The 13,992-nt window shown below is 31.9% G+C and overlaps 1 protein-coding gene across 1 annotated transcript in view; it reads right to left on the bottom strand.

The window, feature by feature from the left end:
• Positions 1–13,992, bottom strand: part of LOC134710539 (thrombospondin type-1 domain-containing protein 7B-like) — a 33,239-nt gene that overhangs the window by 6,294 nt on the left and 12,953 nt on the right. The window contains exons 14-31 of the mRNA XM_063570910.1: positions 9,081–9,221; positions 8,551–8,691; positions 8,108–8,248; positions 7,414–7,554; positions 6,957–7,097; positions 6,340–6,480; positions 5,692–5,832; positions 5,185–5,325; positions 4,814–4,954; positions 4,033–4,173; positions 3,627–3,767; positions 3,072–3,212; positions 2,582–2,722; positions 2,071–2,211; positions 1,587–1,727; positions 1,065–1,205; positions 576–716; positions 89–229 (exon numbers count right to left, since the gene is read on the bottom strand). Coding sequence (XP_063426980.1) covers positions 89–229; positions 576–716; positions 1,065–1,205; positions 1,587–1,727; positions 2,071–2,211; positions 2,582–2,722; positions 3,072–3,212; positions 3,627–3,767; positions 4,033–4,173; positions 4,814–4,954; positions 5,185–5,325; positions 5,692–5,832; positions 6,340–6,480; positions 6,957–7,097; positions 7,414–7,554; positions 8,108–8,248; positions 8,551–8,691; positions 9,081–9,221 — 2,538 coding nt within the window. The remainder of the gene's footprint in view (positions 1–88; positions 230–575; positions 717–1,064; positions 1,206–1,586; positions 1,728–2,070; positions 2,212–2,581; positions 2,723–3,071; positions 3,213–3,626; positions 3,768–4,032; positions 4,174–4,813; positions 4,955–5,184; positions 5,326–5,691; positions 5,833–6,339; positions 6,481–6,956; positions 7,098–7,413; positions 7,555–8,107; positions 8,249–8,550; positions 8,692–9,080; positions 9,222–13,992) is intronic.

Raw genomic sequence — 13,992 nt, 5'->3', positions numbered from 1 at the left:
TAAGCATGCATTAGTTGTCAGTACTTTCAGATTTTTAAACAAATCATAAGCAGTTTTATTCTCAATTTTATCAATTAGATTTATTTACCTTTCTTGGCCTCGATGAGCTCTGGAGTCTTTTCGTCTTTGTTGATTGCTGGTCGTAATACATATCTCCATCTGAAGGTGCTTCCAGTGGCATCAGGTGCTGCCCATGTATTCCATGGACCCACAATAAGTGGCAGTGGTACTGTTAAAAGGATAGAAATTAAGATTTCAGTTTGATACCCTATCAAATAGTTTAAATGGCAGTTCATATGGAACAAGCAAAAATAAGCTGAATTGTTTACTGGTATAGGATGTGTAATTTGACTCCTAAAGCAACTGAAAATTTGCTAGGATATGTATAACAATATTCTTTTCAGCTCAGCTGTTGTTAAATATTATTACCATAATGTTGAAAAATAAATTTAAGTTTTTTTTTAACCCTTATTGCATAAAATATCAGAAATAATATCTGCATACAATAGATCATAATAGTTGTGTAAAATTGACTAGCCATGTATATCTTTTGAAAAAAATGTTTATCAACATACCCTTCTTGCCCTGGATGAGGTCTGGACATTCTTTTCCTCCATTAATAGCTGGTCTGACAACGAATCTCCATCTGAATGAAGATCCAGTAGCATCAGGTGCTGACCATTCATTCCAGTCGGTAACAATACAAGGAAGTTGGACTGAAAGTTATACAAATAAACATAGTTACATGCATATTTTAATTTCAGAGTATTTATCAAAAGGACAGGATAGACTTTTTGATATACAGTGTTAAATTTTGTTCAAAACTCAATTCATTGTTAATTCCAATTTTTATGTTTTACAAAAAGTCAATCATGGCACAATACTGTTAATGGTCACTACCTAATACAAACACCAAATTTTTGATGCAATATATGGTCTCATTTTGACCAGATTTACCAGTTTAAAACTCCAGATTCTAGAAACTGTGTCATATATTTCACAGCTTTGGTAGTTAATACTTTTAGCCATTTTAAATAAGAACCATGAAAATGGGGTCAATTTACCTTTCTTGGTTTCAATAAGTTCTGGAGTCTTTTCGTCTTTGTTGATTGCTGGTCGTAATACATATCTCCATCTAAAGGTGCTTCCAGTGGCATCAGGTGCTGCCCATGTATTCCATGGACCCACAATGAGTGGCAATGGTACTGTTAAAAACAAACAATGATTTCAGTTTCATAACAAATAGAATACTTTAAATAGGAGTGCCTATGGAACAAGAATGTAATGGTTTACTGTGTACTAGTATAGAATATATGTGTAGTTATGTATCATCAAGAGATTGAATTCTTTTCAGTTATTCTTAAACTCTAGAATTATTACTGCTCTTTTAATATTTATTTGAGATCCCAATTTTTCTATTTTTCTTTTTCACTCAAAATATTGAAACAGAAGTGACTTCAATACAACTGTTTAAGAAAAGAACACCAATAATTACTCTTTTTAGGTTAACTAGCTATATATAGTTCAAAAATGTGGAAATCTGACAAGTCAAGTATATCTATTGAACACATTGTATATAATCATACTTTTTCTGCCTTGGATGAGATCTGGACATTCTTTTCCTCCGTTGATTGCTGGTCTGGTTACGAACCTCCATCTGAATGAAGATCCAGTAGCATCAGCTTCAGACCAAGTATTCCAGTCAGACACAATACATGGAAGAACCACTGAAAATTATACAAATAAGACAGTTATTTCAAGGATGAGAGAGATTCAAAAAGTACATAATTGACTTGTGAATGTAAAGTTCATGATAATTTGTTCAAAACAATTGTATTGTTTGATTTTCTTAGTCTTCATACCAAACGCAGTAAATTATTGTATTTGAATGGTAAGAATTTTTCCAATCCAATACTACTATTTTCTAATTCACCATTTACAAATATTTGCTGCAAAAAAGAAATTGGAATTAAAAAAAAACAAAAAACATCATTAATTAATTAATTAATTACTCATCAGCTTACAAATGCAAAAAAAGTCAAACCTAGACAAATAGTAGATGTTACATACCTTTCTTAGCCTCGATAAGATCTGGAGTCTTTTCGTCTTTGTTGATTGCTGGTCGTAATACATATCTCCATCTGAAGGTGCTTCCAGTGGCATCAGGTGCTGCCCATGTGTTCCATGGTCCAACAATGAGTGGAAGTGGTACTGTTAAAAAGAGAGAAACAATGATATTAGTTTGATACAATAGGGAATAATGTAATTGGCAGTTCTAATGGAACAAGGAATAAATGCTTGCTAGTCTATGTTAAAAAATCCAATTGTTCTTCATAAATTATTAAGCTTAAAATAAGTAACTTGATACAATTAATTAAGAACAAAAAGTTTACTACTTAGAGACCTTTTTATTCTTTGTCATTTAATTGTTATCTAAAAATTAAGATGTTTTATGCTCATTGAAAGATTTTTTTTTATATATAATATCTGCATAATATTATGGTCAAGATATAACTCTTTTAAAGATGTGTAAACCTGACTAGCCATGTATATCTATTCAAAATATTGTTTATAAACAAACCTTTTTTGCCCTGGATGAGGTCTGGACATTCTTTGCCTCCATTAATTGCTGGTCTGACAACAAATCTCCATCTGAATGAGGAGCCGGTAGCATCAGGTGCTGACCATTCATTCCAGTCGGATACAATACATGGAAGAACCACTGAAAGTTGTATAAATAAATGTGGTTACATGCTTAATTTTAGTTCTTGAATAATAGAAAAAGTACTCAATTGATTTTTGGATGTAGAGTTTTTGAAATTTTGTGCAATTCATTTTTACTTCCAGTTTCCATGTGAAATAAAAAGCCAATCATTTACACAAGATAATGAAATGTTCATTACAAAACAACTGCTTACTACTCTAACCAATTTTTTCATTGCAATATACAAGCTGTTTTTTTACCAGATATATCAGTTTGAAATTGCAGATTCAAAAAGTAGCTGGTACATTTATGATCAATACCTTCAGCTTTTTTTCTAAAAAGAAACATGAAAATATGGTCAACTTACCTTTCTTGGTCTCAATGAGTTCTGGAGTCTTTTCGTCTTTGTTGATAGCTGGTCGTAATACATATCTCCATCTGAATGTGGTTCCAGTGGCATCAGGTGCTGCCCATGTGTTCCATGGTCCAACAATAAGTGGAAGTGGTACTGTAAAAAGAGAGAAACAATGAGTTCAGTTTGATACCTTAGCAAATTACGTAATTGGCAGTTCACACAGAACCAGAAATAAATGCTGCATTGTGTACTAGTATAGGATAGATGTGTAATTTGACTCCTGAAGCAATTGAGAAGTCGCTGGTACATGTATAACAATATTTTTTTCAGCACAGCTGTTGTTTAAATTTATAACCAATACTGTTTTGAAATATTTAGTTGGATCCCAATTTTTCATTTCTTCTCAATTATATAAATATTGAAACAGAAGTAACTTTTATACAATTCATTTAGAAAAAAAAACTGAAATGTACTGAAGAATATTTTTGAATATTTGTCATTTACATGTAACTTAAGTTTATCTAACTAGCCATGTATATCTATTGAAAATATTGTACATAAACATACCCTTCTTGCCCTGGATGAGGTCTGGACATTCTTTTCCTCCATTAATGGCTGGTCTGACAACAAATCTCCATCTGAATGAGGATCCAGTAGCATCAGGTGCTGACCATTCATTCCAGTCGGACACAATACATGGAAGTTGGACTGAAAGTTATACAAATAAAATATAGTTTATGCTTGAAAAAATAATTTATTGACATTTGGATGTAGAGTTTGTGAAATTTTGTTCAAAACTCAATTCATTTTTAATTTCAGTTTTAATGTGAAATAAAGAGACAATAATTGACATATGATTAGAAAATTTTAACTGGTTTAAAATGATAACACCAATTTTTTTTCTTGAAACATGTGGATTGATTTTTTAACCAGATTTTATATTTTGAGAAACATGAAATTATTGCCATTTTACCTTTCTTGGTTTCAATGAGTTCTGGAGTCTTTTCGTCTTTGTTAATTGCTGGTCGCAAAACATATCTCCATCTGAAGGTGCTTCCAGTGGCATCAGGTGCTGCCCATGTATTCCATGGACCAACAATGAGTGGAAGTGGTACTGTTAAAAAGAGAGAGACAATGATATTAGTTTCAGCTTTGGGTGTTCTTGATCAAAGTAAATGTAGAAAAGGGCTTCAATGCATGAAACTAAAAAAGTGTTGTTTAAATCTTTTATAACACTTGGTCCATACTATTGCTGGTCGACTATCAGTGCCTGAAGGTAACAGTTCTGAAGTCTGTACTCGGGTACTGGCATGATTTATTATAAAACCTTTCTCAAAAGTTATATCTATACATCTCCCTCAGGCAAAGATGGCCTTTTCTGGAATAGGCTACTTGTAGGTCTCTTTTAGTCATTAAGTTCTGCAAATGTTTTTCGATTCTTAAATACCCTTAGCTTTCAAAAGATAAGGCTTTAAACATTCCTAATGAAGGTATATCAAGTGAAGCACTTTGGATGCATGACATTTATCAAGTGTTGTTTTCATATCTGATACAATTAAAATTTGAAAAACCCAATTTTTTTTTGAAGATTGACCTATTTGATAATTGTCATTTAGTTGTAAATTAAAAATGTTTGTTGAATACATTTTCTTTTATAACGTGAGCATATAATATAATGGTCAAGAGTTAATTGCTTCAAAAATGTGTAAATCTGATGTCAGTTATGTATTTAGAACATTTGTGTATAATCATACTTTTTCTGCCCTGGATGAGGTCTGGACATTCTTTTCCACCATTGATTGCTGGTCTGACAACAAATCTCCATCTGAATGAAGATCCTGTAGCATCAGCTTCAGACCAAGTGTTCCAGTCAGACACAATACATGGAAGAACCACTGAAAAGTAAAACATAGAAGACGGTTATTTCAAGGACGAAGGGTGATTAAAACAAAAACATTATTGGAATTAAATGATAAGAAAATTTTCATTACACTGCAACTTTTGTTCATTAACAACCTTTTGTGGCAAATAAATAATTGACATGTAAATAGAACAAAGCCATCAAGTAATCTGAATCAAACAATGGCAAAAGTGGTCAAATATTGTAGGTTAAAGGTATATTCACCTTTCTTGGTCTCGATGAGTTCTGGTGTCTTTTCGTCTTTGTTGATAGCTGGTCGTAATACATATCTCCATCTGAATGTGGTTCCAGTGGCATCAGGTGCTGCCCATGTGTTCCATGGTCCAACAATAAGTGGAAGTGGTACTGTAAAGAGACAAGAGAGTAGTTTGATACCAAAGGATAGTATTCAATTAGCAATACAAATTAATTTAAAATACTGTGAATTCATGTACTATTATATTATTTGGTACCAGTTTTATCGGACCTACGAAAAAATAAAAAATTGTGGATACTTGATATTGTGGTTTTGCTAAAGTGTACATTAAAGCCTACAGAAATGTGTACTTTGTTAACAATTTAAGTTTATGGTTTACCTATACCCAAGAAATCCATATAAATCTTATTCCACTAATAATAATGTATTGACAAATTTTACAATTGTAGCTTTAAATTGAGAAGTTGTATAATTCTAATATGTCATGTATTGTACATATAGTACAATGGTCATACCTTTCTTGCCCTGGATGAGATCTGGGCATTCTTGTCCTCCACTAATGGCTGGTCTGACAACAAATCTCCATCTGAATGAAGATCCCGTAGCGTCAGGTGCAGACCATTCATTCCAGTCAGCAACAATACATGGAAGTTTGACTGAAATTCATATCAATAAGATGTTATGAGCTGCCTTTTAACTATTTATTGAACTCTAAATGAAACCTTTACACATAATCAGATTGAATTTACCTGGTTGAATTTAAGAAATTGACAAAGAACTACATAGAGAATAACACCAGTTGTATTTATTCAACAGGAAAATCTATATGCAAAAAATTAAACAACCAGGTGAACTACAACTGATTCTTGGGAAAGTTTTTCTTAATATCAACAATCCTTTAATAATGACAAGGAGGGAAGCAGAATACCAAGTTTGAATAACTGAGCAATTTTGAACTCACAAACTCATTATTGTCAGCAAAGTAGATAGACTACTAAGGCTACCTGGCCATCAATGTAATTTGATCAGTTTAAAATAATATAATCAGACTGCAGAGTTAAGTAATATTTGCTGTATATGGAAATTCAAATAATATTAATTCGATCAGATCAAAATTCAATGTACAGAAACTTCTTTGAAGATAGGATGTCTTGTAAACATACCCTTTCTGCCTTGGATGAGATCTGGACATTCTTTGCCTCCATTCACTGATGGTCTGGTTACAAATCTGAATCTGAATGATGAGCCAGTAGCATCTGGTGATGACCATGTGCTCCAGTCACCAACAATACATGGCAGAGGTACTGAAATCATGATATTCAAATTACTTAATGTGGTTCAAAAATAGAAGACTTTACTGTTCTTTGACTTTTTTTCACAAATACATGTTTTCCCTTCATCAAAATATAAAATATTAAGACTTGTGAGCTTCAAAAAGGTTTTAAAGTGAATCATTTTTACAGAAATATATGACTCATTATATGAAGTTTTGTGAAAATTAATCACACCAATCAACAAATAATTGATAAATTGCTAATCTATTCTAAAGTGTAGAGCTAGTTAAATACAAAATACACAAGTATAGTGTTATATTCTTATGAAATGTCTACAAAGTCTATGTTATAATAAGGAGCAGCCTTTTCTAGGTTAAGGGTAAGAAAGGTAAAAAAAATAAAAAACTGAAAATTAGCTACATATAAAGACTAATGGCCATATGTTTATTCTTACATATTTACTGACAAATTTAAAAGGTACAAGTTGAGATATGAAGGATAATTACTTTTCTTGGCCTCGATGAGGTCTGGTGTTTTTTCGTCTTTGTTGATTGCTGGTCGCAATACATATCTCCATCTGAAGGTGCTTCCAGTGGCATCAGGTGCTGCCCATGTGTTCCATGGTCCAACAATAAGTGGAAGTGGTACTGTTAAAAGAAGAGAGACAATGAATAATATCTGCACATCATATTAAGAATAGTCTCTATGTTTGACCTATTGAGATGCCAAACATTGTGTGTAATGGTACTGAACAGTCTTCTTATTCGATTTTTGATTTTATTGAGAATCTGTAACTTTAATAAAGTTTCTTCAATTTTCTGGACAGAAATATATCTTTTAATGTGGAGGCATTTGAAAAACTCCATATGATAATAAAACATAAAATCATGGACAAAATAAAACAAATTATCTATTCCTCCAAAATAAGATTTCTTGTAAAATTCTTTACTGTAATAAACATACCCTTCTTGCCCTGGATGAGATCTGGACATTCTTGTCCTCCACTAATGGATGGTCTGACAACAAATCTCCATCTGAATGAAGAGCCAGTAGCATCAGGTGCAGACCATTCATTCCAGTCAGCAACAATACATGGAAGTGGTACTGAAATTCGAATCAATAAGATGTTATGAGTTGCATTTTAATTCATTGCAATTTAAATGAAAACTTTCCACAGAATCAGTTTGAATTTACCTGGTGATTTATAAATTTTTGTAAAATTAATTCTACCATTGAAGAAATACACTACTTTTTGTTCTCTGTAGAGTTTTCAATTTGTATGCATATTCTCCTTGAAAAAACTTAAAGTTACCATTGAATAAACTCAACAATGAATAATAGCTATTGTATATATTGTATATATTCAAAGATAATTCTCTTTGAAAAAATTGAAATGTCCAGGCACACTGCAACTGATTTTAAGAAAAGTTTTATTTTCTTTAGAATTAGTTTAATTTTAGAAAAAAAAGCAAAACAAAAATGACATTTTGGGTTAACTCTAAAAATAAGAATTTGCTGTTCAATATATTTTCTTTGTATATGAAATAGAAAGTCATTCTGTTGATATCAATGTAAGAATACTGTCATCTAAATATGATTTTTTTTATATCAACAATCTTTTATCTTTGAATATTTTGTTTTTGTTCTAAATACATACCCTTTCTGCCCTGGATGAGATCTGGACATTCTTTGCCTCCATTTACTGATGGTCTGGTTACAAATCTGAATCTGAATGATGAGCCAGTAGCATCTGGTGATGACCATGTGCTCCAGTCACCAACAATACATGGCAGAGGTACTGAAATTATAATAATCAAATTACTTAATATGGTTAAGAATTTGAAGAAAGTACTGATCTATTCAAGAAGGTAGTTTAATCAATATTACTGCAGTATTTTTCTAATTCATAAGTATGTTTAGGTTAAACATATTTTGTCCAACAAAATTAGTTAGTTTGCTAACCAGCAAGATGAAACATTATTCTAATAGTAAAGTCTGATGTGTAACAAATCCATTATACTGCATCAAAAAAAATAAGCAGCCTCAATTCAATGTTCATGTGGTCAAACCTGTCACATAATAGGTATAAAATATATTTACTTTTCTTGGCCTCAATGAGTTCTGGAATTGGTTCGTCCTTGTTGATTGCTGGTCGTAATACATATCTCCATCTGAAGGTGCTTCCAGTTGCATCAGGTGCTGCCCATGTATTCCATGGTCCAACAATAAGTGGAAGTGGTACTGTTAAAAAGAGAGAGACATTGATTTTAGTTTGATAGTTTTAACTCCACTTCATTGCAGTATAAAGTAATTAGGTATAAGCTAGTCTGAAAAAGACATATTTTAATTTATGAATTAAATTTGTAGATGTCTTTTTGATATTTGTGTCATTAGGTTGCTGTGTCATATTCACAACCTCCTTCCACTCATACACACAGTTTTGGTATAAAGAAATGGACATATTTATAATCAGTAGATAAAGATCCAATTTGTCTTTGACTAGTCAATCTCCTTTAAGAACTGATATTTGTTAAAGGTTAAGTAAGGTTAATCTAAATGATCAAGGCAAACAAAATGTGTCAATAATTGTATAAGTTTTAACTTTTATATCAGGTAGATATATAACATACCTTTCTTGCCCTGGATAAGGTCTGGACATTCTGCTCCTCCGTTAATTGCTGGTCTGGTTACATATCTCCATCTGAATGAAGAGCCGGTAGCATCAGGTGCGGACCATTCATTCCAGTCACTGACAATACATGGCAGTGGTACTGAAAATAATTTTACACCAGTTACATTATAAGATGATAATATGTATATTTTTGTTTAAAAAAGACTAAAAACATAGGTTGATTACGAATCCATAAGGTGATATGCCTTGCTCACGCTATCACATTACAATTTCCTGTGAAACCTAAAATCATGAACAAAACCCTAATCTTGCGAAACTTCATGATAAACTAACTTGAACCAAAACCTTAATAAGATACCAGACAGACGAAGGATCTGACACAAACATATGAAAACATATTCCTCCCCCATTTAATGTAGAATGGTCATAAATATGTACTGAATTTTCTGTGAATTTGTATGTTCAGTTATTACAGACTAATTTCTTATGTGACAGGATAATTATGTCGAGTGTCACTAAGAAAGATGTAAAAATCTTTTTGTCTGATATAATGATATAAATATCCTCTCCATACATAGCATCTGCATGAACTAATCAATATGTTTCCATACCTTTGCCAAGTTGAATGAGATCTTCACATTCTTTGCCGCCATTCAATGCAGGTCTGGTCATGAATCTTACTCTGTATCTGGATCCAGAAGCATCAGGTGCACTCCAGTCGGTCCAGTCAGACATGATACATGGAAGTGGTACTGAAATACAAAAAGCAATCAATCTGAACATGTTGGTTTCATTATATTCCGCCTTAATCATAATTACAAATCCAAAATCGTGGAATTTTTCTAAGTGTGCATCACCGATAAGTGTTTTGTAGACCAAGCACATGTCTGGCATATTAAATTATGATCCTGGTACCTATGATGAGTTTGTGAACATGTGGTTCAATTGATAAACTCACTATGAGTGGATAAGAAATGTTATGCTAAGGATCTCTAGCTTTTATTGCACTGAAGAAAAAGGAAATTTGTAATTCTGGTTAGTTTTGATATCTGCACTATAAATAAGAGATATATAAAAAGTGAAGATAAATTTCAAATACACTTTTAAGTTTATTGTTGGTTTCATTAAAATTTGAAAAGTTAAGTATATAGTAAATGTTCAAAGATTCTAAAATATACTTAAGGTTTTTAAATGAATACCTTTGCCAAGTTGGATCATATCTGGACATTCTTTGCCACCATTCAATGCAGGTCTTGTTGTGAATCTTGCTCTGTATCTGGTACCAGAAGCATCAGGTGCACTCCAGTCAGACCAGTCAGACATGACACATGGAAGAGGTACTATATTTAGAAAGAAAATATTCTGAATTAAAATTTGAAAAGTAAAAATAGATTCATTTGTTCTGTTCTTGCATTTACAAAAAAGATCTATGAAACAATGGAATCTTTTCTTCAAATGTTCACAAAAAATTGTTAAAAAATTCAAAAGTAATGAATCATGAATTATATATGTATTCAATGTATATATAATGTTTGGTAGCTGTTGACACATTTCATCAAAAAGGGTACTACTGCAGTTGATTAGTTTGTATTCAAAAATAAAAATATAGTAAATCAAAGATACTGAAGTCTAATTACAAATCATTGATTTAAATTAAAAGGTTTACAAACCTTTGCCAAGTTGGATGAGGTCTTCACATTCTTTGCCGCCATTCAATGCTGGTCTTGTCATATATCTTACTCTGTATCTGGTTCCTGAAGCATCTGGTGCACTCCAGTCAGACCAGTCAGACATGATACATGGAAGTGGTACTACAAACAAAATAAATGGTGTTAATATACAAATAGAAATAAAATATTCCCAGGAACCACTGCATGTTGTCGATGCCTGAATACTTATTTGTTTCTATATTATTACAAAATATGGATAATGTTTGTTCTTTATTCTAAATACATGTAATTTTGGTCATAACATTTTTGTTGTCCTCTTGCCAGTTAATTTTATTGAGATGATAATTGTGCCAATAATAATCTAATGCAAGAGTAAACAAAATTATAAGGCTTTGACAACTTTCTAACAATTGACTTTTATGGTAATTTTTACAGCTCTGAACTACAATATTCAGAAGTTCAAAATTTATCAAGTATTTCAGTAATTCTGAGATAGTGACACATGGCACAGTTATACCATCAACAAGCCACCTAACATCCTGAACATAGTACAATCTTAGAAATAACAAGTCATAACTATAATAATGGAAGCATTTCCTATTGGAAGAGTGTTCTAGTCACTTGACACAATGCAAGCAGTGTTGCCATTAATGTCTCCAGAGTGTGTTCAAATCCAAATGAAGGAAGACTGTAAATTTGTCGTTGCAAAAATGCTGTACTAACACTGCTTAGCTGGATTCAAGACATAGAAAGTATATTAGTACTTTTAACTATGGAATAGTCATACAATAAAACTTTCGGTATAACTGTTTAGTAACTAAATGGTGCTGTTTTCCTACCTTTGCCAAGTTGGATGAGATCTTCACATTCTTTTCCGCCATTCAATGCTGGTCTTGTCATATATCTTACTCTGAATCTTGATCCTGAAGCATCAGGTGCACTCCAGTCAGACCAGTCAGACATGATACATGGAAGTGGTACTGTAATACAAATAGAAATAAATTTGAATACATAGTTTAGTATATTTCAGTATGTGTCAACTTCTAAACTTCCTTACTTATAAGGTAAAATAACAAAAATATCCAAAGAAAATTCAAAAACAAAAGTCCCTTATATAAAAATTTGCAGTCAATGAAGTGTTAATAAATAGAGAAACATGACATCCACTCTGTTAGAATTGATATAATACCTTTTCCAAGTTGGATGAGGTCTTCACATTCTTTTCCACCATTCAATGCAGGTCTTACAACATATCTTACTCTGAATCTTGATCCTGAAGCATCTGGTGCACTCCAGTCAGACCAGTCAGACATAAGACATGGCAATGGTACTGGAATAATACAAGAGAGTGAAATAACAAAATACTTTTTAAAATATGAATATTTTGTTTCAAAATCTTTTGTTTTTTGCATAGGTTTAGTGACTTGTTTGTCTTTTGATTGCTTTTCTTTTTGGCCATGCTATTATCTGGTTTTTTTTTAATTCATGAATGTCCCTTGAGAAGATTTTTCATATGTATATACATTGTTCTCAACTCAAATCTTAGATATCATGTGGTTCAGTTGTTTTCCTTTAAAAAGTTGAAGTGTTTCCAACTGTTTTAGTTTGTAATCTGGATTTATTTTCACTTCATTGATTTAAGAATTTTGTTAACTACTGTTGCCCTTCTTTACCTTTCTTAAGTTGAATGAGGTCTTCACATTCTTTGCCACCATTAAGAGATGGTCTTACTACGTATCTAACTCTGAAGAGGGATCCAGAAGCGTCTGGTCCAGCCCATGCGGTCCAGTCACTCATGATACATGGCAATGCAGCTGTAAATAAATATTTCAGTTTAAGATTGATTGATTATCCGTTTGCATAACTTTAACCATAAAACGAAGAAATCATCAACTATTTGGAAAAAGACTGAGTTTTAAACAAATATGTATAAGCATATAATTGTTTTGCTTATGCAGATTTTTTTGATTCCATGATGCAATTATTTGATAGAAATTATATGTAAAAACTTTACCAGGGACAACTTTGTTCTTATTTTACTACTAGCTTTCATGGGTAAACTGATTTTCAAAAGATGTTGGAGCAACGTAGTACAGGCTGTACAGCTCTAAGCGATTCATTTATTTTACATTTAATAAAAAAGAATATCTAATTGAATAGAAGTAACTTTATATTAAATTTTAAAGTTTCTTAAAAGTCTTACATTTCAACTTTATTTTATAAAACAAAAATGATGCACTACACTTTAAACAAGAACTAAGGTAGCAGATTTCATACTTTTCTTCAGTTGCATGAGATCTTCACATTCTTTGCCGCCATTAAGAGCAGGTCTGACAACATATCTAGTCCTGTATACTGTTCCTGTGGCATCAGGTGCACTCCATGCTGACCAATCACTCATGAGACATGGTAGTGGTACTGTAATTATAGATTTGTTTAATTTTTAAATTATGTGTACTTAAGTGATTGAGGTTACAATTTTACTTCAGTGTAAATGAAAATTCAAAAGTTTTATTAACACATCAACAAATGATGATTGATTGTGAATACCAATTAACTCTCAACAATAAAAAAAAAAAAAAGGACTTGTAAGTACTATGGTCTCTCTATTATCTTGTGTACCAATTTTTGTGAATTGAAATTATTTTGTGGATTTTCCAAAGTTTCCATACAAGCCTGCTTTGTTGAAAAATCGCTATATACCTTTACATTTTTTGTTATAATACAGAGACTGTCAGAACAAAATTACCTTTGTTGAGTTGCATAAGGTCTTCACATTCTTTACCACCATTAAGAGCTGGTCTGAGTACCATTCTAGTTCTGTATGTGGTTCCTGTGGCATCAGGTGCACTCCATGCGGTCCAGTCAGACATGATACATGGCAATGGTACTGAAATTATGTTTGTGTTGCAATTACTAAAGTTCTATATCTAAAAATTCATCCTATTTATTGAGTTGTAATTGCTGTAAACTATAGAATCATTTATTTTTGTGAATATCAGTTTTCATGGAATGAATCCACATTTTTGACCCTGAAACTATTCCCATCTGATGCATAGAACAATCTTCCAGAAAAAACTTCTTCAATTGATTACTAACATGGAATGGTTGGAAATATGACACCTTATCGTGAAGACATTCTCTGTAAATTTTCATTGGCCAAATAAAACATTTACTATTTCAATTCTAAAGGTATACTATATTTATATTTATATTAAAGATTTCCCCCACAACAAGCAA

This window comes from Mytilus trossulus, chromosome 3, assembly GCF_036588685.1.
Source record: "Mytilus trossulus isolate FHL-02 chromosome 3, PNRI_Mtr1.1.1.hap1, whole genome shotgun sequence".
Lineage (NCBI taxonomy): Eukaryota > Metazoa > Mollusca > Bivalvia > Mytilida > Mytilidae > Mytilus > Mytilus trossulus.
The sequence above is the reverse complement of the archived record's forward strand: the minus strand, read 5'-3'. Positions and strand labels throughout refer to the sequence as shown.